This window comes from Corvus moneduloides, chromosome 26 (assembly GCF_009650955.1).
Source record: "Corvus moneduloides isolate bCorMon1 chromosome 26, bCorMon1.pri, whole genome shotgun sequence".
Lineage (NCBI taxonomy): Eukaryota > Metazoa > Chordata > Aves > Passeriformes > Corvidae > Corvus > Corvus moneduloides.
In genome coordinates this window covers 4,214,272-4,237,590 of record NC_045501.1, presented here as the reverse complement: position 1 = coordinate 4,237,590, position 23,319 = coordinate 4,214,272, and the positions used below count along the sequence as shown (strand labels likewise).

The following is a 23,319-nucleotide window of genomic DNA, read 5'->3' as shown; positions in this document are numbered from 1 at the left end:
CTGCCCTTCAAGAGGCTGTTTTTAGACACTCCAGAACATCCTCTTAGCCAGCCCAGCCCATCCCGGACCTCTATCCCATGGCCCCACGCCTAGGAGAGGTCAACAGGCTCCTACCAACTGCGCCCCAGTTTCTCCACACCCCTCCTTACTGGGCACCATCCCTGCACTGGGTACCACAGCTTCCCAGAGCCTGCTGACCACACTCCTCTGGCAAACCACGGATGGGGTGATGTTCTGGGGCTGGACAAATCGCTGTGCCCCCTTCTTCGTGGTGCCCATTAGCCACAGACCCTTTCCAGCAAAGCTTCCTCCACCCAACCCCTACTGCTCTGCTCCTGGCCCCAGACACATTCCACCCACAGCGAGGCAGAGCAGGATCTCATCCCTCCATTTTATTTCAAAGTTTAAAAGTTTGTAAAAAAAACCCCAAACAAGTTAAAACCACCTGAAAATACTCAAAGACAACCCCCAGACCACAAGAAGAGTGCAAGCCTCACCCCCATGACCCTCCTCTCCTAAGTCTTTGCAGCTCTGGGGACCATGTGAGAGGAGGAACAGGCCCTGCTCTCCCTCTGGGAAGGGCAAAGAGCAAATTCCTGCTGAAGAGAGACTTCCAGAGGCAGCACCATGTCAGAGCCTGGCTCTAAACGTGGCCAGCAGAGAGGAGGGAAGATCCCAGCTCTGATCACAGCCAAGGACAGCAAAGCCACTGCATCCCCATTGATTCCCAGCAGGAGAGCTGCCCAGGCTGCCAGCGCTGTCCTCACTCCTGGATGTGGCTCCTGGTCCTGACACAGAAGGTACTTTGGTAAATCCCTTCTCAGCTCCCACCGAGGGTCCAGAGAGCAGCCTGCAGGTGGTTTTAGCTGCCAAACAATGTCCCAAATATGGGGAAAGAGGCTCCTCTGGTCTCTGTGCAGCAGTTCCTGCAGTTCTTGTCCTCTTGGCCTGCCCAGGCCAGCTCCGACTCCTTCAGCACGGAGCAGAGCTGAGACTCGTACCCGCTGTCCCTCACACTGATGTGTGTCTGCTGCAGCAAGTCCCTGTCCACAGCCGCAGTCCTGCGGCCCTGGACACCCCTGAGGCTGGGGAGCAGCTGCACATCCCCGTCTGACTCCAAGGAGCTCCTGCTGATGCCGTGAGCAGCCTCTGGGCTCTGGGGAGCAGGTGGGAGGGGGCTGGGGCTCAGTGCCCGCTCTGTGCCCTGCCCAGGGATGTCGGGAGCTCCGGGGGCTGTTTTTTCTGCTGCCCTGACACAGAGTGAGCAGCAACATCTGGCTTCAGCCACGGGCAGTGTGGGAGAGGGCAGGCAGCCAGCAGGGCAGCTGGTCCTGCTTGCTGTGCACTCCAGACCAGGCCTGTTCCCATTCCTGGGTGTGTTGTCACTGTCCCCTCTGAGCTGCTTCCCTCGGGATCTCTCCCTGCTCCAGCCACACTCGCTGACAGTGCTGGCTGCAGCTGCCTCCCTGGGATCAAAACCTGCAGCCGCAGCTCCCAGGGATCCTGGCTGGGATACAGGGTCCTCATGGCTCCCACACGGGCACAGATCCAAAGCAAGGGAGCTGTGAGGTCTGGTGGAGAGCTCTGTGCCCAGGGACAGGCTGCCAGCCCCCGGCACAGCGGGCAGGCCTGGCCCAGACACCTGCCCTGCACCCTGTGCCCCCAGTCCACCACCCAGGGGCTCCGTCTGCTCACCTGCAGGGGAGAGGCCAAAACCCAGCTCCAGCCTGGGCCTCTTTCCCACCTGGGAGCTCTGTCTGGAGCACAGCTGGCGCTTCCTGGAGGCAGGCAGTGCTTGGGGAGGGTGGCTGACAGACCCAGGCTGCCTGTGAGGTTCAGATGAAGAAGCCATTGCCTCTCTGACAGGAGTGGGTGCTGCCCAAGGCCCCCTGCCCAGCTCAGGAGCCAAGTCTAAACCTGAAGCCCCCAGCCCAGCCTCCCCCATGGTGCCATGGGCAGCCCAGACCCCTCTGCTGAGCCCTGCTTCCCTGGGCAGCCCCAGGGAGCCGTGCTTTAACAACTCCTCTCCTCCTCTGGAATCTCTGACCCTGTCCCTGGGCAGGAAGGGGGAACATCTCTTGGTCTTCAGGCCATGATCCAGCTCTGTATCCGTTACCAGTTCCAGAGCACCTGGCTCAGGCTGCTCCCCTTCCTTGCCCAGCTCTGCTGGCAGCAGCTTGATTCCTCCAGTGCTGTGTGCTTGAGGCACTCCATGCTCATCTGCCAGGCAGGACCCGGGCACCCTGAGAGGAACCATCAGTTACTGCTCACCCAGCCCCAGGAACGCCCTCCCCCAGGGAGATCAGGCCCCTCCTGCAGTGCAGGGTGTTTGCAGCCCTTGCTCAGGAGCAGGGAAGGAATTTTAGCCTGGTGAGGCTTAGAATGACTCTGCTGCTGGCAGAGATGGGCAGCACAAGGGATCTCAGCCTCCTCACCCCAGAGCCCAGGCACAGGGGGGCTACAGAGCAGCTGGGTTTGAGTCAGACACAGGGACAGAAGAGGTGGGCTCAGTTGCCCTTTCTAGTTTAGGAGGCACTAGGCGAGCACACCATGGGGTTTCCTGAAGGAGAAAACCCACGGAAATGCAGGAACATCTCCCATGGTTAGTCTAAGCTTTGCCTGGCAGGTGCCACGTCGGTCCTGCTCCGATCCCCTGGCACACGGACCCCATTCCATGAATGCACCGTGCAGCACCCTGCTGCCTTTGGGCTCCAGGTTCCCAGACTTACTTGGCTGACCGCTCCACAAAGCTGCTGGTGAGCTGGGAGATGACACGATCCACAGGGATGTACTGGGAGCTGTCCTGGGCAAACCGCTGGTGCTGGGGGCTCTGGAGATGCTGGAAGGTGGCAGAGGCCCTTTAACAACACTTAAAGCTTTGCCAGGAGGGGAATTTGCAATACCACTTGCAAATTCCCACAGCCTAACAGACCAGAGGGCAAAGGGACAGAGCCAATGTTGGGCAGCAGGTTTGGGAACACACAGAGAGAGTGTCCTGTTCCCAGCTCCTGCTGATGAGGAGGCTGTGACTGGATCCACGGGCAGCCCACAGCCTCCCCAGCAGCAGGAAATAGACTCCACCACCACTGTCTGGCACTCACAGCTGGGCTCTGAAAAAGCCCCCTTGCTTGGCACCTTCCAGGAGATAAAAAACCTCCTCCCACCTTTTCAATCCTGTTCCCCATGGCTACCATGGAACAGCCTCTTCACCTTATGGATCCTGTAACAGGATGGTCCCTGAGGCTCTCCCAGCCTACGGGATGAGCGTGTCATGCTCCAGCCTTCAAACCCCCGTGCTCTGACCTGCTGGTGTGGGCACACAGATACACCCCGCTCCCATCTCAGAGGCAGCTCCTGCTGGATACAGCAATTCCTCCCGAAGGAGTTCACAGTGCTAACGGGCATGCCATGATTAATGAAGCCTCTGAGTGACCCCCATAACTCTTGCAAGGAATCAGGTCCCAGGGGAACCTTTACCTTCTGCAGCTCTTCAAAGGTCTCTTGGCAGCACTCACAAAACCCCCTCCTTTTCCTGGGCACGGTGACAGGCGTGGAGCGGGGGCTCTTCCCGCCGGCGCTGTGCGGGGCACAGCCTTCGGCAGCCCTGCAAGGGACAGCACACGGGTCACCCTGCCTGGCAGCACCTGCAGGGACCCAGGACAGGGCTCCTTGTGCCCACACCCAAAGGCAGGTGGTTCCCAGATCCCAGGGGTGAGCAGGAGTGCGGTTAAACACTTGCACAGAAGGAGCTACAGCCTACCTGGCTTGGCAGGAATTGGAGAGGCTTTTCAGAGGTTCAAATGGGCTGGAGCTTTTGGGTGCCAGGAAGTTGAGGTCAGGAAAGCTTTGGAACTGGTGATGGAAGGGCCGGAATTGCCTGAAAGCAGTGCATCAGGACATCAGACTTGTGGCAGTGCTGGCAAGGGTTCAGAGCTGTCCCTCCTGCAGAGAGGCTCAAGGTGCCACCTCATTTATGGAGATGCTGCCCAGTGCTCTCCTTTGGCTGTGCCAGAGTTCCCATTTCTCATGGAAAGTGCTAAACCCAGTTCCCAGTAACAGCCCCAGTGGGGCATGTTTTGGACAGAAGGCAAGTTTGCCTGCTCAGCCCAAAGCCCACCCAGGGCACAGCAGTGCAGTATTTCCAGCTACCCCACAGCACAGGAGGGTTTTGGTTCCCAGGCCACATCTCTCCCTTCACACTTCATTGCATGCAGCATGTAAACCCCAATATTTGACTCTGAGCTGCCTTAAATGTTGCCTTTGGAATAATTAATTGTCCCTGTGGATGCTGGTAGAGTTACAGACTCCTCAGAAACACCACAGGGATCATGTCCCCTGTGCCCAAGGCTGTCATCAAATTACAGGCCCTGACCTCCTGTGCTTCAATCTCATTCCTTGCTGCCGAGGGCTCGGGTGGATTAAGTGACCTGCTGAGGATCACACACGGAATCCGAGCAAGGAAGGAAACGGCTGTCAAGTCTCGTTTAACACCTTTTTTCTCCCTGACACATAAGATACCTGGATTGTTTCTCTAAACTCCATTTGCCTCCCTCTAGGAGAGAGTCAACTTCCCAGGGCGGAACAGGGTCTGCATGGAAACCAGGCTCTGCCTCGTGGGCAGAACAGTCACTGGGAATGGAACCAGTGAAGGAGAGACCCCAGGTTTTAAGGCTGGATATTTAGAAAAGTCTCATTTACCTGCTCTGGTCTTCAACCTTCAGAAAAGGGGGCTTCAATTTTCCTGCCAGAAAGAAACCTGGTTAGAAGTTTTCCTGGCCAAATTCCCTACTCATTCCCCAACAGAACTGGGCTTCAGAGCTGAGTGCATCAGAACTTCTGGCACTGGTGAATGCCAAGTGGTGGCCAAGCACAGCCAAAACAGCTCTTTAGGTGATCTTCAACAGCCCTTGCCCCAAGTGTGCAGTGGGGTGACCAAACCCCAGGCAGCCAAGCCATGGGACACTTCTACCTTTGAAAGAGTATTCAGCCATCCCCTCACATCTTTAATGCCTCCTCAGTCTTACAGCCACTGGCCTAACCCTGAGCCTTCTGACTCCAATCCCAAGAACTGCCACACATATCCCCCCCACAACGTGCCAGTGAGGATGAGAAGGGAGCTCAGGAACTGCAGCAGCTGCTGCACAGGCTCAGAGCTCTGCATCGACTTCCAGCACCGTTTCCTCCATTCACCCTGCCTCAAGAGCCTGAAGTGCAGAACCTGGCTCAGACCAGGATGGTGATGTTAAAACAGCAAGAGCTGCTGGAGACAAACCAAGGTGCTGCCCAGCCAAGCCTGGCACCAGGACACTACTCGAGAGCAGTGTCTGGCCTCTACTCAGCTCCCGAGGAGGGCAAACAGCAGCTTTGCTTCCTACAGAGGCATTAAATAGATGAAGGCAGCAAAAGAGTCTCAGCAGTGCATTGAAGGAAAAGATTTTCAGAGCCAGGCTGGGAGGGGAGGCTCCAAGGTCCCTCCTGTCCTGCAGGTACATTCCACTCACATTCCACTCACCTTGGAAATCCAAGTCCGGATCTGGCTAAGAAACAAATGAACACCAAGGTGTTTCCACAGGGCATCTGCCTGACCCTGAAACCAAGACTCTCCTGCCTCCCTCATGGCCTCTGAAGGGCCAGGAGTTTTGTTTTCTTGTGATCCTGGCACTCAATGCTATTTTTTTCCAAAGATATTTCACCCTCCTTCCCCAGCAAGGCTGAGCCCACCTGTCCTCACCAGCCTCACCCTCTGCTTGCCTCAAATGTGCTGCTACGTCACTGAAGCAGCTATTTCAGTACAGGATCAAGTTTTTTTCCATGTAAACACTGCCAAATGCTCAGCACTTCCAAGAGAGAGGCCACGTGCAGGCCCCAGATCCAGCTCAGAAGGGTGCACAGGTCCCGAGCGATGCCAGCAGTGACAAACGGCTCCGATGTCACTGCGAGACCCCAGGCCAGGCTCGGAGCGTGCCCAGCGCAGAGCTCAGAGCTGGCAGACACAATCTGCCTCAGCCAACAGCTTCTTGAGCCTTTCTTCAGCACCTTCCCCCCACCCCAAACTGGGAAATAACTCCCAAGTGTCTCACACACAATCCAGGCTGGAGTCTGCTCCAAACCATTCCCAAGCGTTCGCTCTCCGACGTGGGCAGTCAAACAAGTCACAGATCAACTGACGTCACCAGTGCCAACTTCAGCACCACAATTGGCTCTTGTCTAATTGCAGATGAGAACCTGGCTGCTCCCCCCTCCCTGGGAAGCGCTCTCCCCGGATCAGCGTCTCAGCAGCACATCTCAGCCCAACAGAAGTGAGTGGGCTGGGAGGAACACGCTCTCCTCTGCAGGATGCATTATTCCTCAAAACCTCCTTTAAGCTGCTGGATTCAATGTGCAGCAGCACAGTTCTCAGGTGCCTTGGGATTCTGGGAGCTGGCAGCAAAGGGTTTTTAGGATTTTTAAACACAGTGTGAAATCAAAGGTCCTCAGCTGTCCTGGGAGGCTGCAGCCAGACTCCAACAAGGAGTAACAGAACCCATTCAAGGGGAACTGCCTAAAGAGTTGGCATATCTTGGGATTGCCAAAGGTTTTGATGTATTTCAAATTCTAAATGAGGCTTCTCCGAGCAGCTCCACATCTGAGCATAAACAGCAGCACAACTTCCAGGCCTACCTTTGTGAATTTTGGATCTGGAGGCAGGGCATTTCACCTAGAGGAAAAAGGGACATATTTTGCATGGGAGCAGCACAAGGCAGAGCTGCAGTTACTGATCCCAGAGCAGCAGCAGCCTCACCCACCACTTCAGAGCTCCTGTACCACCCATAGCACCTCCCCTCATTTTGTCTCCCAAGTCACACAGGGTTAGCTGAAATACAACACAAAGGCTGCCACGCCCTGTCCCTACATCCCAGTTCCCCCTGGCCTCTCCAGTGCATTAACCAACCCTTTGGTGAGCCACTGTACCAGCCACATCATCACCTTACTTTGCTTTGCTTCTGTGTGTGGTTTTTGCTTTCCCTACTATATCATCTTTATCTCAATTCATGAGCTTTCTCACTTTTCCTCTCCCAGTTCTCTCCCCATCCCAGGGGGCTGTGTGGGGCTCAGTTGCCTGGGGTTAAACCATGAGCCTTAGTCCCTTAGGGTCAAAGTCAGTATTAGCTGTGCTATGGATGCTGATAGTTATCAACAGCTGCCTCATTCTCATCTGGATTTACCCCCAGCTTTATAAAAGGAAAAATTCTTTGAATTTTGTCATCTCCATCACTAAGAGAAGCATCAGATTGCCTCGTGCTGGATAGGATCCAGCACCCCCTGACTGGCCCACTGGCACTGAAGCTGCTACAAGAACTGTTCAGGAACCCTGAACTCCTGAAGCTGGCTGCAGTTGTTACCTCTGTCTTCTGGCACCGCTTCCTTGCTCCCGAGATGGCTCGCAGCAGCTGCTGGGCATAGGACAACATTTCTGCGCAGGTGGGATGTCAAAGAGCCAAAGCTCAGCCAGGGCAGGGAGCTGTTCCCCTCCAGACTGCAGCACACCCCCCGTGGCACTGGGAAAAGCTGGGGCCTGCAGCCCCTGGCAGAGCATCACCCCCAGGGAATGGTCCAAGATGAAGCCAAGAAAACATTTTGAGGGACAGCCCCCCTGTTTGCTCTCTAGCAGAGCTGGAGGCTGCTGGGGCTCTGCAGGAAGGAGACACTGGCAGGAGCTCTGCAGCACATAGAGCAGAGCCCGAGGTCTGGCAGCCCCAGAGGCTGAGCAGAGCCCAGGGACATGATCCAGACAGGCTCAGCCACAGCTGTATGTCACTGTCATCAGACACTCAGGAACCTTTTACTCCAGACCTATTATTAGTATCAGAGTTCCACCATCTGTCTTTCCCATCACCCCCTCCCCATCCATCATGGGGATGGGAGGTGCCTTCCAGCACAGGTCCTCAAACACCAGCACTTCCTAATTAAACCCGACCAAATCCTGCCCTTATCATTATCTGTACTTCCAGGTTAATCAGTAAAAACGGTCTTTTTGGAACAAATTGATGTCCTGACCAAGATAATGACATTTCTTAATGTCCCACCTTCAGTACATTCCAGTGCACCCTGTGTTTGCTGTTGCAAATGTGACAGTGGCACGTTCTGTACACACAAATAAATCTGGTGTTTGAGGGCAGACCTGGCCTCGGCCGGGATGGCATCACTGCAGGATATTTGCTTGCAATTTCTTCCTTCTGTTCTACTCTCCTTACATCACTTCTGCTCCACCTGTCTCCGAAATCCCTCATTACCAGCAGCCTCACTGCACCCCACAGCGAAGGATACCATCCACATGCAGGATCTGGACTCCCCACAGGCGAGCGTTGACGAGGATGCTGCTGCCACTGCAGGAGTCCTGTACAGAGAGGTTTGAAAAACACAGCTCAAAGCAGGGCCACGTGCAGCTCTAAACCGAGCTCAGAGCCCTTCCTGCTGCCCAACTGACAGACCACTGCATGGCTGTTACTGAAATCAGGGCACAGCAGAAACGGATCGAACTCCTGCTTCATCTATCCCAAATTAACAGCAGCATCTCAGGCAAGTGTTTTAATTCCTGCTACAGCATGAGCTTCTAAGTGGGGACGGAGATTTATCTGGCCACTTGTGACCTCAGGGAAAGGACTGCAGGGGAGCCTTTTGCCCCAGCTACATTGCTTTAGCTCTTCTTAGGCTAAAAACTCATCTAACAGAGGCCTCGTGCTCGTAATTCTTGTGTTGAGCACCCAGATGGCTGGGACAGGCCTTACAGGTACAACATTGGATGACATGGCTCCATAAACAGCAGTGACCAGGAGCACTGCACAACATCCTGCAGGCCACAAGCAATTGCTTTGTGCCCTTCCCAGCCCCAGGATCTGCTCTGTCAGCAGGGCAGGGGCTGTGCAGGGGGGCTGGCACTGGTTCTGCTCTTCTCAGCAGAACTCTGAGCACACCCAGCCCCAGCAGAGACCATCCAAGGCTGCTCACCTGGTTCTTAATGGCCTTGTGCAGCAGCTCCTTCCCCCGGCTCAGCAGTGCCTGTGGAGAGAGGAGACATGGACAGGTCATGGCAAAGAGCTGGAGAGCAACGATCCCTGGGGATCCCCACACTCTGCTGGGATCATCTCTGCCAGTGGAGAGAGCCTTTCCAGGGGATGCAAACTGCAGAGAGCACCTCTCACTCTGCACCACCAGCACCAGCCAAGGCTTGGAGTTATCGACCGGCAGTGAAATGAAGGCTCCAGAGTGAGCCAAGAGGCAGCAGCAATTTAGCTTGGAAACTGCCTGCTGCATCATGGAATTGTTCAGGCTGGAAAAGCCCTGTAAGGTCATCGAGTCCAACCCTTTCCCAGCACAGCCAAGGTCACCGCTGACCCATGTCCCCAAGTGCCAAATCCACATGGTTTTTAAATCCCTCCAGGGTGAAACCCCTCCACCACTGCCCAGGGCAGCCTCTGCCAGAGCTGGACAGCCTTTCCATGAAGAAGTTTTCCCTAACATCCAATCTAAACCTGCCCAGCACAACTTGAGGCTATTTCCTCTTGTCCTGTCACTTGTTACTTGGGAGAAGCGACCAAACCCCTTCGGGCTATAAACCTCCTGTCAGGGAGTTGTAGATAGATCAGGTCCCCCTGAGCCTCCTGTTCTCCAGGCACCCCAACATGCTGGCCAGGGTTAGGAACAACCTGGGAACCAAGCTTTATTTTCAAGGCAACAGCCTCAGCAGGTCGGGTCAGCTCTTTGTAAGACAAGGGGACAGTGCTGGGAGCCAGGACAGCGGACAAAACTGGGAGAAACCTCTGCAGCTCAGGTTCCCCACTGCAGATGGTTCAGCTCCAGCTGGCAGAGATTCCCCAGGCCTGGACTGGGGCAGCTGCCTTTCCCCAGTCCCAGCTTCCAGCAGACACCACGCTCAAGGTGGGATGTTGGAATTTGGCCACAAGCATTTGTGAGCAGAAAACCCAGCTCCAACAGGCAAATGGGACCAGGAGGCCCTCATGGATCTCCTCCCAGGGTACAGGGGCCTTGCCCTGTGGCTGTGAGTACCCAGAGACTGCAATGGTTTTCTCAGGTCTACATTTCTCTGGCTTTTCTCTGCCTGTTCCCTCAGGAAGTCAGCCAAGGCCTCCACCTGCCCTGCCATTCCAGCAGATTTCCTTGATTACAGCCCAAAGCTGTGACATGCACGTTTGAGTAGACAGTGAGGGCAGACAAAGGGAACATGAGTATGAATAGGAACAGACAGGGAAATAGGAATAGAGCAGGGAAAAAAATCACACAGAATATTTGCTCAGAGCAGGAACAACTTCACCTTCCAAAACTGGCCCCAGATTCTACCCTACAGACCCCTTGGGCCAAACTTTGAGGTGGCCAAAACCTTTGTAGCTCTTACAGTGGATGGTGGCTTCTGGTGAGGTGTGGCTGGGTTCCCTTTGGGGGCAGCAGGCACCGAGCTCGTGGATTTTGTGCCTTCTGAAGTTGGGCTGCTCCGCTTCTCCTCCCGAGTCCTGGCCAGGCCTCGCTTGGCCTCTCTGTTGCTGGACACCACACAGGTGACTTCTTTGCTGAGGAAGCCTTCGGTCACCTGCAGTGAGACAGAACAGAGCAGCTCTACAAGTGTCTGACCCTGAGCTGACAGAGCCTTGCTAAACAAAGCTACTGCCCCTGGCTCAACCCCCACACAGTGAGGAGCTGCTGGAAGCAATCACGTTCCTTCTTTCATTCCACACTGCCGTCTCCCAAAAGGAGATCCTGTGATGCCCGAGAGATTCACTGCAAATAGTCACCAGAACCTCAGATCCAGAAATCCACGACTCTGTCACCACCACCTACTCCTCAAGCAGTGCTTTCAAAAAAAGCCAGCAACTGAGGAAAAGGCCCTGGACATCATGGATCAGCCTGGAGGAGCTCCGTCCTCAGGAGACCATAACAGGTTTTAGAAAAATAAAGGAGAAAGTGAACAGCTGGACAAGCAGCTGCACAGAGAACAGGGCAGGAGGGAACCACAGAGATGAAACACATACACACACCCTTGCACAGCAGCTACCAGGCGGAGAAAGACGTGGAAGCCCAAAAGTTGGGACACTAATGGTGTTATAAGCCCATAAGGACTTGGCTTCTCAGAATCTGTGCAGGAGGCAGAGTCACAGGGCTCAGGTGTGAAGCCCTCAGGAAGATAAAGATCTGGGCAGCTGCTGAACAAACTGGTTCTCCTCCCTTACAGAATCCTTGTGGATGGAGATTCCAAAACCATGAAGTGCATGTGGCCACTGCAAGGCCGTGCTGCACAGAAGAGAGGAAATCGCAACGTTCACACCCAAATCGCACCCCAGAATGTCACCAGCCCTATGCCAAGGGCGAGTTCAAGGTGCCACACGCAAGTCCAAGGCCACAGGGTGTCCTTACCTGTGTCCTGAACCACACACAGGACTTGGGCTTGGATACTGCTGCCAAAGAGCTCCTTTACAGACAGTGGCTGGGGTGTAGTTCAGTATCTCTACAGGAGCAAGAGGAATGAGAGCTCTACTGCCAGTGGACCTCATTTCAGAGGGGGAGGGCCAGGATGGTGTTTGACAGGCATCAGAAGGATGCTCAAAGTCTAAAATTATTTCCAAGTAACACAGCAGCCACGTAGAGAAAGAACTGTCTGCTGGGAGCATGGGGTTCTCAGATTTGAGGATGCCCAGCTAGGAAAGAGGTGTCCCAAGTGTGGGTGGCACATCCAGGGGAGGGCAGAGAGAAACCAGCAAGTTCAGGATGAACATGAATTTCATGAAAGGGAAAACAGTGCAAGTCACCTTCCCCACACGTCTATGCAGCCAACACCCGGTCAGGGCTGAGGGGATACAGCGGCAACAAGAATGTAAAGATTTTACACCTGTGTGCATATTGTAGGACTTAAGTTTTGAAGTTACATGAGATGATCACCTCAGAGAGATTAAAGAGTTTGAAAACAAATAGTAACAACTTGTAGAACCAAACTGTGCACAAGAGTAATAATGAAATGGAAAGATGAACGACCAGGTACAACCCCATGCTCAGTTCCAGCTCGAGGAACTGAGGTGATGCTACTTTTTGAAGGGTCTTGGGACACAATATAAGGAATTGATGAGGATTATCAGCAGCAAGGAAGCCTGGAGGCCATGAAGGATGCCATAGAGATCCACCCAAACAACAGCTTCCCAGGGAAAAGGGTCCAGATGGCTTTTCTGGGAAAACCATGATAAGAACATTGGTTGGCATTTTCTTGCTTTACCCAATGTTGAATTCCATTTGGAAGTTCCACAACTTCCCTAAAAAATTAAACTGCCACAGGCTGTTGTCAGCGATGAGGGGGAACCACGCACCAGTTACAGCCACCTGGAAAATGTGTCCCTGGCCAGGCAACCACTTATCACTGCCTGGAAGGGGCACCCAGCACCTCACAACCAGTTATCACCTCTGGGAGGTGCCCCTATGCGTGGGCAGTCAGTTCTCACCCCCTGGGAAGCGCTCCCAGGACGAAGTGACCAGTCACCCCTGCCTGGAGCACCCCCATGGCCAGGCAGCCGGTCACCACCATCTGGGGGTTGCTCCCGTGGTGGTCACCAGCACTGGCCGGACCAGGCAGCCGGGAACCACGCGGAATGTTGGGAGGGAGAGGTTGGTCCCGAGCCGGCCGGCGCTGCCAAGGGACCCCCGAGGGGCCGGAGCGCGGGGATGGGGGCGGCCTCCACCAGCCCCCAGGGCTCCGGCTGCCGGGGGACCAGGGCAGGGAACCGGGCTCGCCGGGAAAAGCAAGAAAATCAGGAAACGTTAAAATATGAGCAGAGGGAGAAAAGGGGCGAAGCCCCCCACAAGACACCCCCCTTCCCCCACTGCCAGGGACCCCCCAGTCCCCGTCACCCCCAGACCCGGGGCCTCCCGCCGGCCCGGGCCGCTCCCGGCCCTCACGACCCCCGGCGCCCGCGCTCACCCCGCCGAGCCGCGCGATGGCCTCGGCCAGGTCTCGGGCGCTGCGGCCGCTCGGCAGGTCGAGGTAGAAGGACTGTCCGCGGAGGGGCCGTGGGGAGGCCGTGCCGGCCATGGCACTGCCCAGGCTCAGAGCCGCCGGGAGCCCGCCGCTTGCCCGGGTTTAAATTCCGCCGCCCGCCCCGCCCCGCACGGCGGCCGCGCAGGGACGCGCCGCTCCCCGCGATGCCGTTCTCTGGAGGAAGTAGAAGCTGTGCCAGGGGCGCAGGGGGCACCCAGGGCACACCGAGCACACCAGGCCACCCGTCCGGTCCCGCCGCTCCCGTCCGGGCACGGCCGCGCTGACCCTGACCCCGAACCCCGCTCCCACCGCTCCCGCCGGCGCCATAATTTTGTCCCGCCGCGGCCATCGTCCCCCCCTCCCTCTGAAGGCCCAAGATGGCGGCGCCCGGCGGGGCGGGCGCGGCCCCGATCCCGATCCCGGCCCCGATCCTGGTCCCGGCCCCGGCCCCGCCGCCTTTCCCGGCCTGGCTCGCAGCGCGGCTGGACGCGCTGGGGCTGGACCGCGCCGTGTACGGCGCCTACATCGAGGGGCTGCTGCGGGAGGAGGAGAGCGATGAGGAGCGGCTGGAGGCGCTGCAGGCCGTCCTAGCTGCCTGCCTGGTGAGGGGCGGGGGTCCCTCCGCGGCCCCCGGGGTCTCGCCGTCCGCTCCGCGCCGATGAGCGCGCCGAGCTCCCGCCGGGGCTCCCCTGCAGCCCACAAGGCGACGGGGGGTCTGCGGCCTCGATGGGCGGCGGTGTCGGTGGGTCCGGCGGGGAGGACAGGCGGGCGGCTCCCCGAGGCCTGGGGTGCATCGCCCCCTTCCCGGGGCGGATCACCCCCTTACTGGGAGGACACAAACCTCCAGGGGCTTTTCTTGCTCCCACCCGGGACCCTGCAGGGGTTTTTGGTGCATTGTTTGGGGTGCTGTTGGCTGGGGAGGGGATTTGTTCGTGGGGCACGCAGGGATCCCCTTGGTTCGTGTGCAGGGCTCAGCGTTCACCAGCGAGCTGGGCGGCCTGGCAGCGCCAGGTGGGGTTCGAGAGGTGACTTGAATGATAAATCCTGTGGCAGAAATGTGTTGGGCGGTGCTCTCGTGCCTCACACGCGCGTTGGCTGCCAGGAATGAGATCCGGCTGGAGCTGGGACGGACAGGAACAGCCGTGGGTGAACTTGGGTGGTGGGCAGGGCTTGCCTCTGCCCCTGCCAGATTCCTGGGAGCCAGGAGAGTGCCGGGAGGGATTTCTCTTCGGTAATCCTCCTTGTAGGATTTTTACAGTGTCTGTGTCTCGGGATTTTTCATCAATAGATGTTTCATAGTGTAAAATGTTAAATTATGAGTGGTGCTGGGGTTGGTAACTGTCTGCTCAGTGGCTGTCGCTGATTTCCTCCCAAAGTATCAGTGTGGGAGCACAAAACCCAGGGTGGGTACAATCGGCTTTTTGTTACCACAGGTCACTGTGTGACACCATTCCTTCTGTACACTGACCGTGCCATTCCAGATGGGTTTCCTAGAAATTAGAGCACCCTCCCCTGCCGTCCCTGTCCCCTCCCTACCTTGGGGCACCAGCAGTGAGCTCGTTCAGCTGTGGCAGTGCAGCTTTGAGCCGAAAAAGAACCGGACAGGCAAACGGTGCATCCCTCCGGTGGGAGGGAGGGAGCCAGACCTCTTTACAAAGTGCTGCTCTGCAGTGGGTGAGGTTAATTAACCTCCCTGTAATTACCAGACTTCATTCCATCACCATCAGTGTGCCTGGCCCTCTCCAGGCCTGGGAAGTGTGTCCTGTCTGAGCAGTGCTGGCTGGCCCTGCCACTGATATTCCCCTTTCCTGATATTGAGGTTTTCTGCTGTTTCCCCTTTTCTCCTCGGTGCTGAGTTCCCTTCTGAGCACCTGTGGGGCTCCCATGTCCCTCCAGTCCAGGGCTGTCCCTGTCACACCACAGCCTGTTCCTTCTCTGCCACAGCTGAGTTGAGCCTCATTTGCAGTTTCTAGCTCAGTTTGATTTTTCTGCCATTCCTGTAAAACATTTTTATCTCTTGAACCCTCAGACTTTGTAATTACTCTTTGTAGTCTGTTCTTTTAATTTTTTTTTATTTTTAGACTCTGTGCTTATTTCTGTATTGTATTGACTTTTGAAACAGTCTTTTATTTGCTGAATTTGGGGCTTTTCTTGCCAAGTCTCTTCTCCTAGTTCCATACACAAATTACAGGGGATTTTTTTTTGTTTACTTGTTTGTATTTCACAAACCTTATTAAAATAAGGTGACATCTCAGGTGACATCTGCTGTCATGTCCATGGTTCTTCAGTCCTGATCATGTCTTGCACTAGTGGGTTTATTCAGATGTCACCATTTCTAATCAAGAAACTTAAAACTGAGTTCTGTTTCTGTCCAGTTCTTCTCTTTAAACCAGACAGAATCTGCCTCGCTTGTATTTTCCATGGTTACTTTTTCTCTGTATTTACTAAACTGCAAACCAACATCATTTTTTGTTTGTTGGAAATATTTGGTGGTGGCCGCTGAGCTCTGGGACCCCCCATCAGTGGTGTTTGGCTCTCCCATGTTCCGCTGAGCAAATGCCAATCGGCTCCAACACATTGAGCATCTTTAAGTAACAAGTTTAAGCAGGGAAAAAACCACCTGCAGAAGCACAGCTGGAGAGAGAGAGGAGTGAGAAGCTGTGAGAGGAACAGCTCTGCAGGCTCAGTGGAGAAGGAGGGGCAGGAGCTGCTTCAGCCACCAGGGCTGAGATTCCCCTGAGATTCTGTGGTGAGACCATGGTGAGGCAGCTGTGCCCCTGGAGATCCATGCTGGAGCAGAGATTCACCTGCAGCCCCTGGAGGAGCTGCTGCTGGAGCAGGGGGTGCATCCCACTGCCACTTCTAAGTCGTGTTTAATGTTCCAGGCAGGTCAGGGGGACCGGAGTGTCCCTGCTGGTGGGAGGTGATGGTCTGTCAGTACCCCCACAGTGCTCTCAGCTCTCTACTGGCCCTGACCTACGATTTATCCCATGTAATTTATTCCCTTTAGTGAGCTTGCTGTGGAGGTGGCACTGAGTTGCTTCCCTGTGGCCTTGCTCAGGAAGAGAGAGGATGCTGGGCAGGAGGATTCAGGAGCAAAGATCCCCAACGGCCTCCTGGGTGTGGGCAGGGCCGTGGCACCTGCATAGCCACTGCTGTGAAGCCCAGGTGTGTGTGAGAGCTGTTGGTGTGCAAAGTGACCAGGCACGGTGTGACCGTGTCATCCCAGGGAAACCAGAGTTGTGTGTGTTTGACAAGCAGATTTGGGGTGAAAAGCTGTATTCCTGAGCTGACTGCCGGGTGTGCAGGTCTTTTGTAGCTGGTGCTTTTCCTGTCTGACTGGTTTGAAGCAGCCAACTCTATTCCAAGTCTGAGGAATCTCTTTTCACTTACTAGGAAGAAGATCTCCTGAACGATGTGTGCAGGGAGGTCGTGGAGAGGTGGTCTGACTCTCAGGTTGTTGATGCCAAAGAGGAGAAAGAAGGTAGAGTGCTGTGCCTTGGGGTGCTGTGCCCTGGTCCTCAGTGTGGGTGACCTTCAGGGCCTTACCACAACGGGAACTTTGTGTTTGTCCTGGGAGGAGTTCAACCAACGCTGCCCACGTGGCTGCAGGTCTGGCCTGCCTCTTGTTTCCATTGCTGCTCAGTCCTGTTTCACCTGGAACGGGGATGAGCAGTTTCACTTTGGGCGGCCCCAGCATTTGCTGCTCTTTGGGTTCATCATCCTGCAAGGGGAAAGTGTTTTTTGTTTGTTTTCTTGTTTCTGGGGTTTTTGTTTGTTTGAGTTTTTGGCCTTCTGTTGTTTTTTGGTTTGGCATTGGAGTTTTTTGTGGTGTGTGGTTTTGTTTGTTTTGGTTTGTTTGTTTTGGTTTGTTTGTCTGTCTGGGGGTTTTCTTGTTTTTTGGGTTTTTTTTCTATAGGATTTTTTTTTTCTGATGAGATGGTCATTAAGCTGCAACCCAAACCATTCTGTGGTTTTTTCAGAAACCTCCTTTCCCAGCACATCCAGGGCTGTCTCTCTTTAGTGCTCGCACTGCAGCTGTTATGGTATAGAAACCTGTGCTGCTTCTGTTTATGCTGGTCTGGAAAGCAGCTGATTTGTACAACTGCAGCTGCCCCTGTGGAGAGCAGGGCTGTCCCTGCTGAGCTCTGGGCTGTCCCTGCTGCTGCTGCTCACCCCACTCACACATCCGTATTTCCTCTTCCGACATTTTCCCTTCCAACTCTCCTTTTTTTCCAGAAATGCTTGTTGGGGGAAGCTCTGTGAGGCTGCTGATCAACTGTCACTGCTCCTTCCCCAGCCACAGTGGATACAGTCCCACTGTTTCTGTGTCCCCTCCCTGAATCCATCCCTTGTCCTCAGCTGGGAGCCAAGACCTCGCCTTGTCCTTGTTCACTGGGGAGGTTTGTCCTGGTCCCTGTGCAGGGCTCTGGCTGCAGTGGAGCTGTGTGCTGGCAGGATTTGTGCTTCAAGCACGGATCAGTGACATTGCAGTGGCACCAGAGACTGTGACAATGGAACATCCCTTTGGGCTAAATTCTGCTTTTTGTTTGCTTTGCATTTTCTTCTTGCCTCTGGTTGCCAACAGCACATTGTCAGTGCCCAGAGTCACCCAGGAATGGCTCTGGCAGCAAGTCCTCATCACTGGATCAGCCCCAGCATCCCCCTCTCCTCACCCCCTGCATGGACACAGTAGCTCCACCACGCAGTAGCTCAATGGCTTTCCCCAAAAATCGTGGAAGTCTTTTCTTGGCCTGACCTTGCCTTTGGCTGGGGACAGGGAGAAGTTAATGCTGTTCCATGCATTAAATAAAATAAATTCCTCTTGGGGCAAGTGACTGGGATTGCTGGAGCTGCTGCTGGCCTCCTCCTGCTGCTGCCAGTACTCACCCGCAGGGATTTTTCTTGTCATAAAAAGGCAGCACAGTGTGTCTGGGTTCATGGAATTCCAGGGTGTAATTATTTCACTGGGGTTCCATAAAAGGATAAATCCCCACTGAAGTGTGTATCTATTCAGAATAACAAGAGTCCTGAGGATAAATGATTTAACAGACTAAAAAAAAAAAAAAAAAAAAAAAAAACGTGTGTCAAAACTCAGATGTCATTTTAGGAAATGGGCAGCAGAATTTCAGTGTTAAAAGGTAAATCAGCTGTTGGTTTCTCTTGGTTGGAAAGAGAGGGAGAGCATGGAACTGATCCCTCACTTCAGGTTTCCAGAATTTCTCTTTGATGGGGGTTAAGTACATACTAAAATAAACTTATTAAGCTGCTTTGAAGCAGAAGAGAATGTGATTTGGAGTCAAATGGATTTTCATTAGCCAGAGCCTGACCAATTCCAGTTCCATTGTGAAACTTCCCTTACTGCAGGAATAACAGTGTTTGCTCCAGGAATAACAGTGTCTGGTGGTGGCTGGGCACAGAACAGGAACTCCCCCTCAAAGGGAGAAGCCGGTGTCACGTCAGGATGTCAGCCCCATGCTGGCCTTAGCCAGCCCTGTGGTGGCTCCTCAGCAGCTCCATCTCTCCCAGATCCCAGTTGGAATTTCCCAAAGCAGCTGGCTTTGACAGCATCACTTGGGAAGAGCTCGGGGGGTGTTTTTGGGTGAGACCTCTCCCTTTGGGTGGGTGCATTTCCCCCGGGACAATGTCCCTGCAGGACACAGTGGCCGTGGGTGGAGCTGCAGAGGGAGGAGGCAGCGAGTGACACCACGGGCTTGGTGGCCGTATCTGTGGCCTGGGCTGACACTGTCACTCCTCTCCTGCCAGATGAGGTCCAGGCCATCGCCAGCATGATGGAGAAGCAGGCCAGGATCGTGGTGAAGCCCAAGGAGGTGTCCCAGGAGGAGAAGCAGAGGAAGGCTGCGCTCCTGGCCCAGTATGCCAATGTGACCGATGAGGAGGAATATCCTTTTCCTGCACTGCTTAAGGCTCGGGCTGTGAAGGGCAATACCTGTTCTAAACCTGAAACAACAACGCCCTCCCAGCTTTGCAGGGTCTGGTGGGGAGAGCTGGGGAATCTTTGCAGTCTTCCTTCACAATAAAATAACTTCCATGGACAAAGCATGGAAGCTCCTCGTTTGTGGAGGGCTGTGAGCAGATGCTCCTGGGAGGGCGTTTGTCCCACCAACACGTGCCTGTGATGCTTTGCCCAGCCCAGGTGTGTGGCAGGAGAGCAGTGAATGCCCCCATCCCTCAGCAGTTGGTGCTGAGTTTCTCTCCTGCTTTCCCAGGAGAAATCTGCTGAAATAATCCTTTACCGAGAGATTGTATGGAGTGGGAGGGTTAGAAGTTAACTCTTTGTGGTGCTGAAGAACGAGCTCTTCCCTGCCCAGCAGAGTGAATCGTAGGGAACCGCATCTGGCCCTGGAGCAGCAGGAGCTGAGGGTGGGAGTTGTGCCTACCTGGTCTGTGAGAGTCCAGCTGCTTCTTCCTGGCTTTATAAGGTTGTTATTTGAGGTGTTTTGAGTGAAGTGTGGCTGTAGAGAGGCACAAGTTCATTACTGATGTCTTTGTTTCCTTAATTCTCTCACTGGTGGGGATGAACAGGATGGATCGACAACAGCAGTAAATATTGCATCAGAAAAATGTATCCTTTGAATTCCTGGTGACTCAGGCTGTTTGTCAGGCAGGCAACCTCCACGGTGAGTTTCCCATCCTTCTCTCCCTGTGCTGGTCTCCCTCTTTCTTCAGGGCCAGCTTTTAAGCCTGGGGGTTGGTTTTTCTCTCTGTGCACCCTGACCTTGCTCACAGTGACAGTGACAGGTCCATGTGCTCTGTGTGCAGCGCTCACACCAACCCTGCCATTCGTTTTCCTCTCCTCCCCTCCTTCCCTCTTCCACCTTCTTGCAGCTTCACAAGAACATTCTTATTGACAAGGACAATGCTGCCAGAACATCAGGTTAACGTTAACTGGTGTCCAGAGAGGGAAATCGTGTCAAGAATGAAGCTTGTCAGGCCTTGGTGCAGCTGAACACTCAGGTTGGGCAGGACCAAGGGGCCCGTGTCTGTCTCAGAACTGGGACCCTCCTTGAGCTCCCAGCTGGCAAATTTAAGATGGAAGCAGGTTGCTTCACATAATTAAATATGAAACATAAATTATTCTTGTCCCTACTTTAGGGACACACACATACATACATGTATGGATGTGTTCAGACATGTCACACGCAGCTGCAGTGAATCCACTCGAGGCTGTACCCTGTGTGTTTTCTTCCTTTCAGGTTTGTAGAGGTTTGACACGTATTTTACACATCAGTCTTAAGAACCAGTAGGTAACCTCATTTTTCTAGGAAAAAAACATAGTCATTAAGGTTGGAAAAGCCCTCTGAGATCGAGTCCAACCATTCCCCCAGCAATGCCAAGGCCACCACTGACCCCTGTCCCCAAGTGCCACATCTGCACAGCTTTTAAATCCCTCCAAGGATGGGGACTCCACCACTGCCCTGGGGTATCCTGTGCCAATGCCTGACCCTGTCCATGAAGTAGTTTTCCCAATATCCAACCTAAACCTTCCCCGGCATAACTTGAGGCTGTTTCCTCTTGTCCTGTCCCTTGTTCTCTGGGAGCAGAGCCTGACCCCCACCTGGCTGCCCCCTCCTGTCAGGGAGTTGTGCACAGCCAGAGGGTGCCCCCCTGAGCCTCCTTTTCTCCAGGCTGAGCCACCGAGCTCCCTCAGCTGCTCCTCATCAGTCTTGTGCTCCACACCCTTCCTTCTCCAGGAGCGGGTGTCTTTTCAACCTGACTTTTCTATCTGGAAAAGCAATCAGAGATTCCTTCTCCTTTCTGCAGTCCTGATTCCCCAGTTCCTTACCTGCCTGGTGAGGAGGTAGGGAGTCAGAAGGTGAGGGGAGAGGTAGAACAAACTTCCAGTGTGCCACAGACACCGTCTCCCGTGGCCTCAGCCAGAACGTTGTCAGCCCTTATCCCACCGCAGCGCTGTTCCGAAACACCAATGTGGAGGATGTCCTGAACGCCAGGAAGCTGGAGAGGGAGCTGCTGCGGGATGAGTTCCAGAAGAAGAAAGAGCAGGATAAACTGCAGCGGGAGAAAGACAAGCTGGCCAAGCAGGAGCGGAAGGAGAAGGAGAAGAAACGAACACAGAAGGGCGAGCGGAAGCGGTAGCTGGTGATTTCCAGTTGGACTCTCAAAGGATAAAAATTAATTCTGAATATGGTGTGTGTTTAAAAAGCAAGAATTCTGGGCACGTGGCTGGGAGTGGTTCTTGGGAAGTGTTGCCTTTCTTTCTCTTTTTTTTTTGTTTTGTTATATAGCAGAACAGAATCTCTGAGCAGCTCCCGGCCTCAGTGTGTCCTGTGCTTGTGGTGTCAGTGTCCCAGTTGGTGCTCGTGGCCAGTGTCTGTACCAAAGAAGGGTGATTATGTCTGTGTTGTTAAATTGATCCATTTTTACTTCTGACCACCTGGGAGCAGAGCATGGTGTAGGAGCATTCCCTGCACTGGCCGTGGTTTGAGCTGAGCCCATCCTGCCCTGAGCCAGGACACACTGCCCCAGGGCACACACAAGCCTTGAAAACGTCTTTGCAAATCCCTGTGTTTGCACTGCCAAGGACAACGCTCCGGCCCTGCTTGGGCTGGGCCGCAGCAGAGGAGTGAGATGTGTGAAATAGTGGAGTGAGATGTGTGAAACAGAGATGAGCTGCAGCGGTGTGACCGCATCCCCCGTGGCTGTGGGTGAGGGAAACACCACCTGGGCCGGAGCGTTGGCCTCAGCAGCAGCAGCAAACCACACTCCTCATGCAGTTCTAAGACTCCAGATAGCTGTAAAATGGTGCTCCCCGATGTTCTGTGGGGTGAACATGGACTGTTATTTACATGGCTGTTGCCAGGGTGAAGCTCTGAAGCTTGTTTGGCACAAGCAGGGTGAGCCAGGGATGCCTGTTGCTCTCCTTGGGCACAGCTGCCAACAGGAACTGCAGTGCTCCTCCTGCCCTAAAGGGCTCGTCCTGCTGCTCCAGCCTTTTTTGTGATGGTGTTGCCCACCTGGGGAAGGAGAACACTAATCCTGTGAACTGAGGGGGAAGGAGGGGCTGCGAGAGGAACGGGTGTGCCTGGGCTCTGCGCTGCATCTGCTCCAGGTGCCCGTTTGCTGTGAGGTGACCTGTGCTGAACTCCTGTGCTCCAGCACTCCCAGGGTGCCCAACCCAACGCCTGCTTTCAGCACTGCTCTGGCTCCAGGGCCAGGTCTCCCCCTCAAGCTGCTGCTGCGTGTGTGAGTCTCCAACTGCTTTGTCTTTGGACTTGAATAATAAATCTTGTTTGGCCAAGAAGTGGGTTCCTCTGAGTGATGGTGCCATCCATGATGGCAAGCCAGTGGTGTGTCCCGTGTCCTTGCTGGCCCCTTGCCCGGCAGCACCATTTCTGAAGGCTCACCTGTTGCTGCCTTGGTGCAGATTCGACTTCATTCACGCCTTGTTTCCCAGGGCTGTGGTGCCCCCTCTCCTGGGAGCTCACCCAGCTGTGCTACTCCCCAGGGCTCTCTTCCCAGCCTGGCCTGGATCTGCCTGTGACAGATCCTGGCTGGAGCATTGTATTTCAGGTGGCTCAGGCAGCTGCCAGGGTGTGGGACTGTGGTGGAACAGGGCAGGGGGCAGTTGTTGAGGGAGGGGGGTGTCACTTAGCCCCAGCACCATGGGCCAGCTCTCACTTCCTCTAGTGCCCTGGAGCCCTTTGCACCAGCCCTGGGCTGGGGGCTGGGCAAGGCACTGGCTCTGCCTGGGCCCAAGGCAGCCCTGGCCACCCACAGGGCTCAGGAGGCTGGCGTGGGCGATCTCACCTCCCGCTGGCACCCCACTTGCTCTGGCAGCAGCTGCTGCCCATCCTTGTCAGCTGACGTGGCTTTTCCTGGAGCTCTGTGACTGCCCAGCCCTTGGCTTCCAAGGAAAATGCAAGCTGAGGGCTGGAGCTGCCCACCAGCACGGGCACAGCCCACCTCAGCCTGTCACGGCTTCCTGAGAGCTTTGGTTGTGAGGCTCCAGGGAAGGGCAGCATTCAGCTCCTTGGGAGAGGAGGCACTGAGCCACTCTGCCCACTGCTGTGCTCCAGAGCCTGTCCAGGAACAACAGGCTACACGTGTGCACATTCCATAGGAGTCTGTATGGATGTGAGAAGGGCACAGTCACACACACAGATGGTGGCAACTGGCTCCCACAGCCCTGCGGATCCCTCTGCAGGTGCCACTGTCCCCTGCACTCCCAGCCAGGCACAGGGCTGAGCTGTTGTGTCTGTCTGGCCAAACCTTGCTCTGCCACTGGGAAAGGCCCTGTCAGGAGCAAGGGAAGTCCAGCCCTTTGG

At 54.9% G+C, this 23,319-nt stretch overlaps 2 protein-coding genes across 2 annotated transcripts; one reads left to right on the top strand and one right to left on the bottom strand.

Moving 5' to 3' along the window:
* Positions 1-372: 372 nt before the first annotated feature.
* On the bottom strand, positions 373-13,237 carry DBF4B (DBF4 zinc finger B). Its single transcript, XM_032134435.1, has 11 exons — positions 12,956-13,237; positions 10,394-10,585; positions 8,989-9,039; positions 8,308-8,377; positions 7,383-7,453; positions 6,661-6,697; positions 4,699-4,741; positions 3,761-3,877; positions 3,478-3,604; positions 2,730-2,839; positions 373-2,243 (listed from the first exon to the last, which is right to left on the bottom strand). The coding sequence occupies exons 1-11, from the start codon at positions 13,064-13,066 to the stop codon at positions 863-865; spliced, it is 2,310 nt and encodes a 769-aa protein (XP_031990326.1). The 5' UTR covers positions 13,067-13,237; the 3' UTR covers positions 373-862.
* CCDC43 (coiled-coil domain containing 43) lies at positions 13,141-22,295 on the top strand. The gene is made up of 5 exons (XM_032134436.1): positions 13,141-13,614; positions 16,409-16,496; positions 18,779-18,914; positions 19,543-19,598; positions 20,943-22,295. Exons 1-5 carry the CDS (start codon positions 13,390-13,392, stop codon positions 21,128-21,130), a joined length of 693 nt encoding a protein of 230 aa, XP_031990327.1. The 5' UTR covers positions 13,141-13,389; the 3' UTR covers positions 21,131-22,295.
* The last annotated feature ends 1,024 nt before the right edge of the window (positions 22,296-23,319 follow it).

Coding starts and splice junctions, on each gene's coding strand:
- DBF4B (XM_032134435.1), bottom strand. CDS start 13,066: ATGGCCGGCACGGCCTCCCCACGGCCCCTCCGCGGACAGTCCTTCTAC. Junction 3,878..4,698: donor AAGGTTGAAGACCAGAGCAG/GTAAATGAGACT, acceptor CACTGCTTTCAG/GCAATTCCGGCCCTTCCATC. Junction 2,244..2,729: donor TTTGTGGAGCGGTCAGCCAA/GTAAGTCTGGGA, acceptor GGTTCCTCTCAG/GGTGCCCGGGTCCTGCCTGG.
- CCDC43 (XM_032134436.1), top strand. CDS start 13,390: ATGGCGGCGCCCGGCGGGGCGGGCGCGGCCCCGATCCCGATCCCGGCC. Junction 13,615..16,408: donor CCGTCCTAGCTGCCTGCCTG/GTGAGGGGCGGG, acceptor TTCACTTACTAG/GAAGAAGATCTCCTGAACGA. Junction 16,497..18,778: donor TGCCAAAGAGGAGAAAGAAG/GTAGAGTGCTGT, acceptor CTCTCCTGCCAG/ATGAGGTCCAGGCCATCGCC.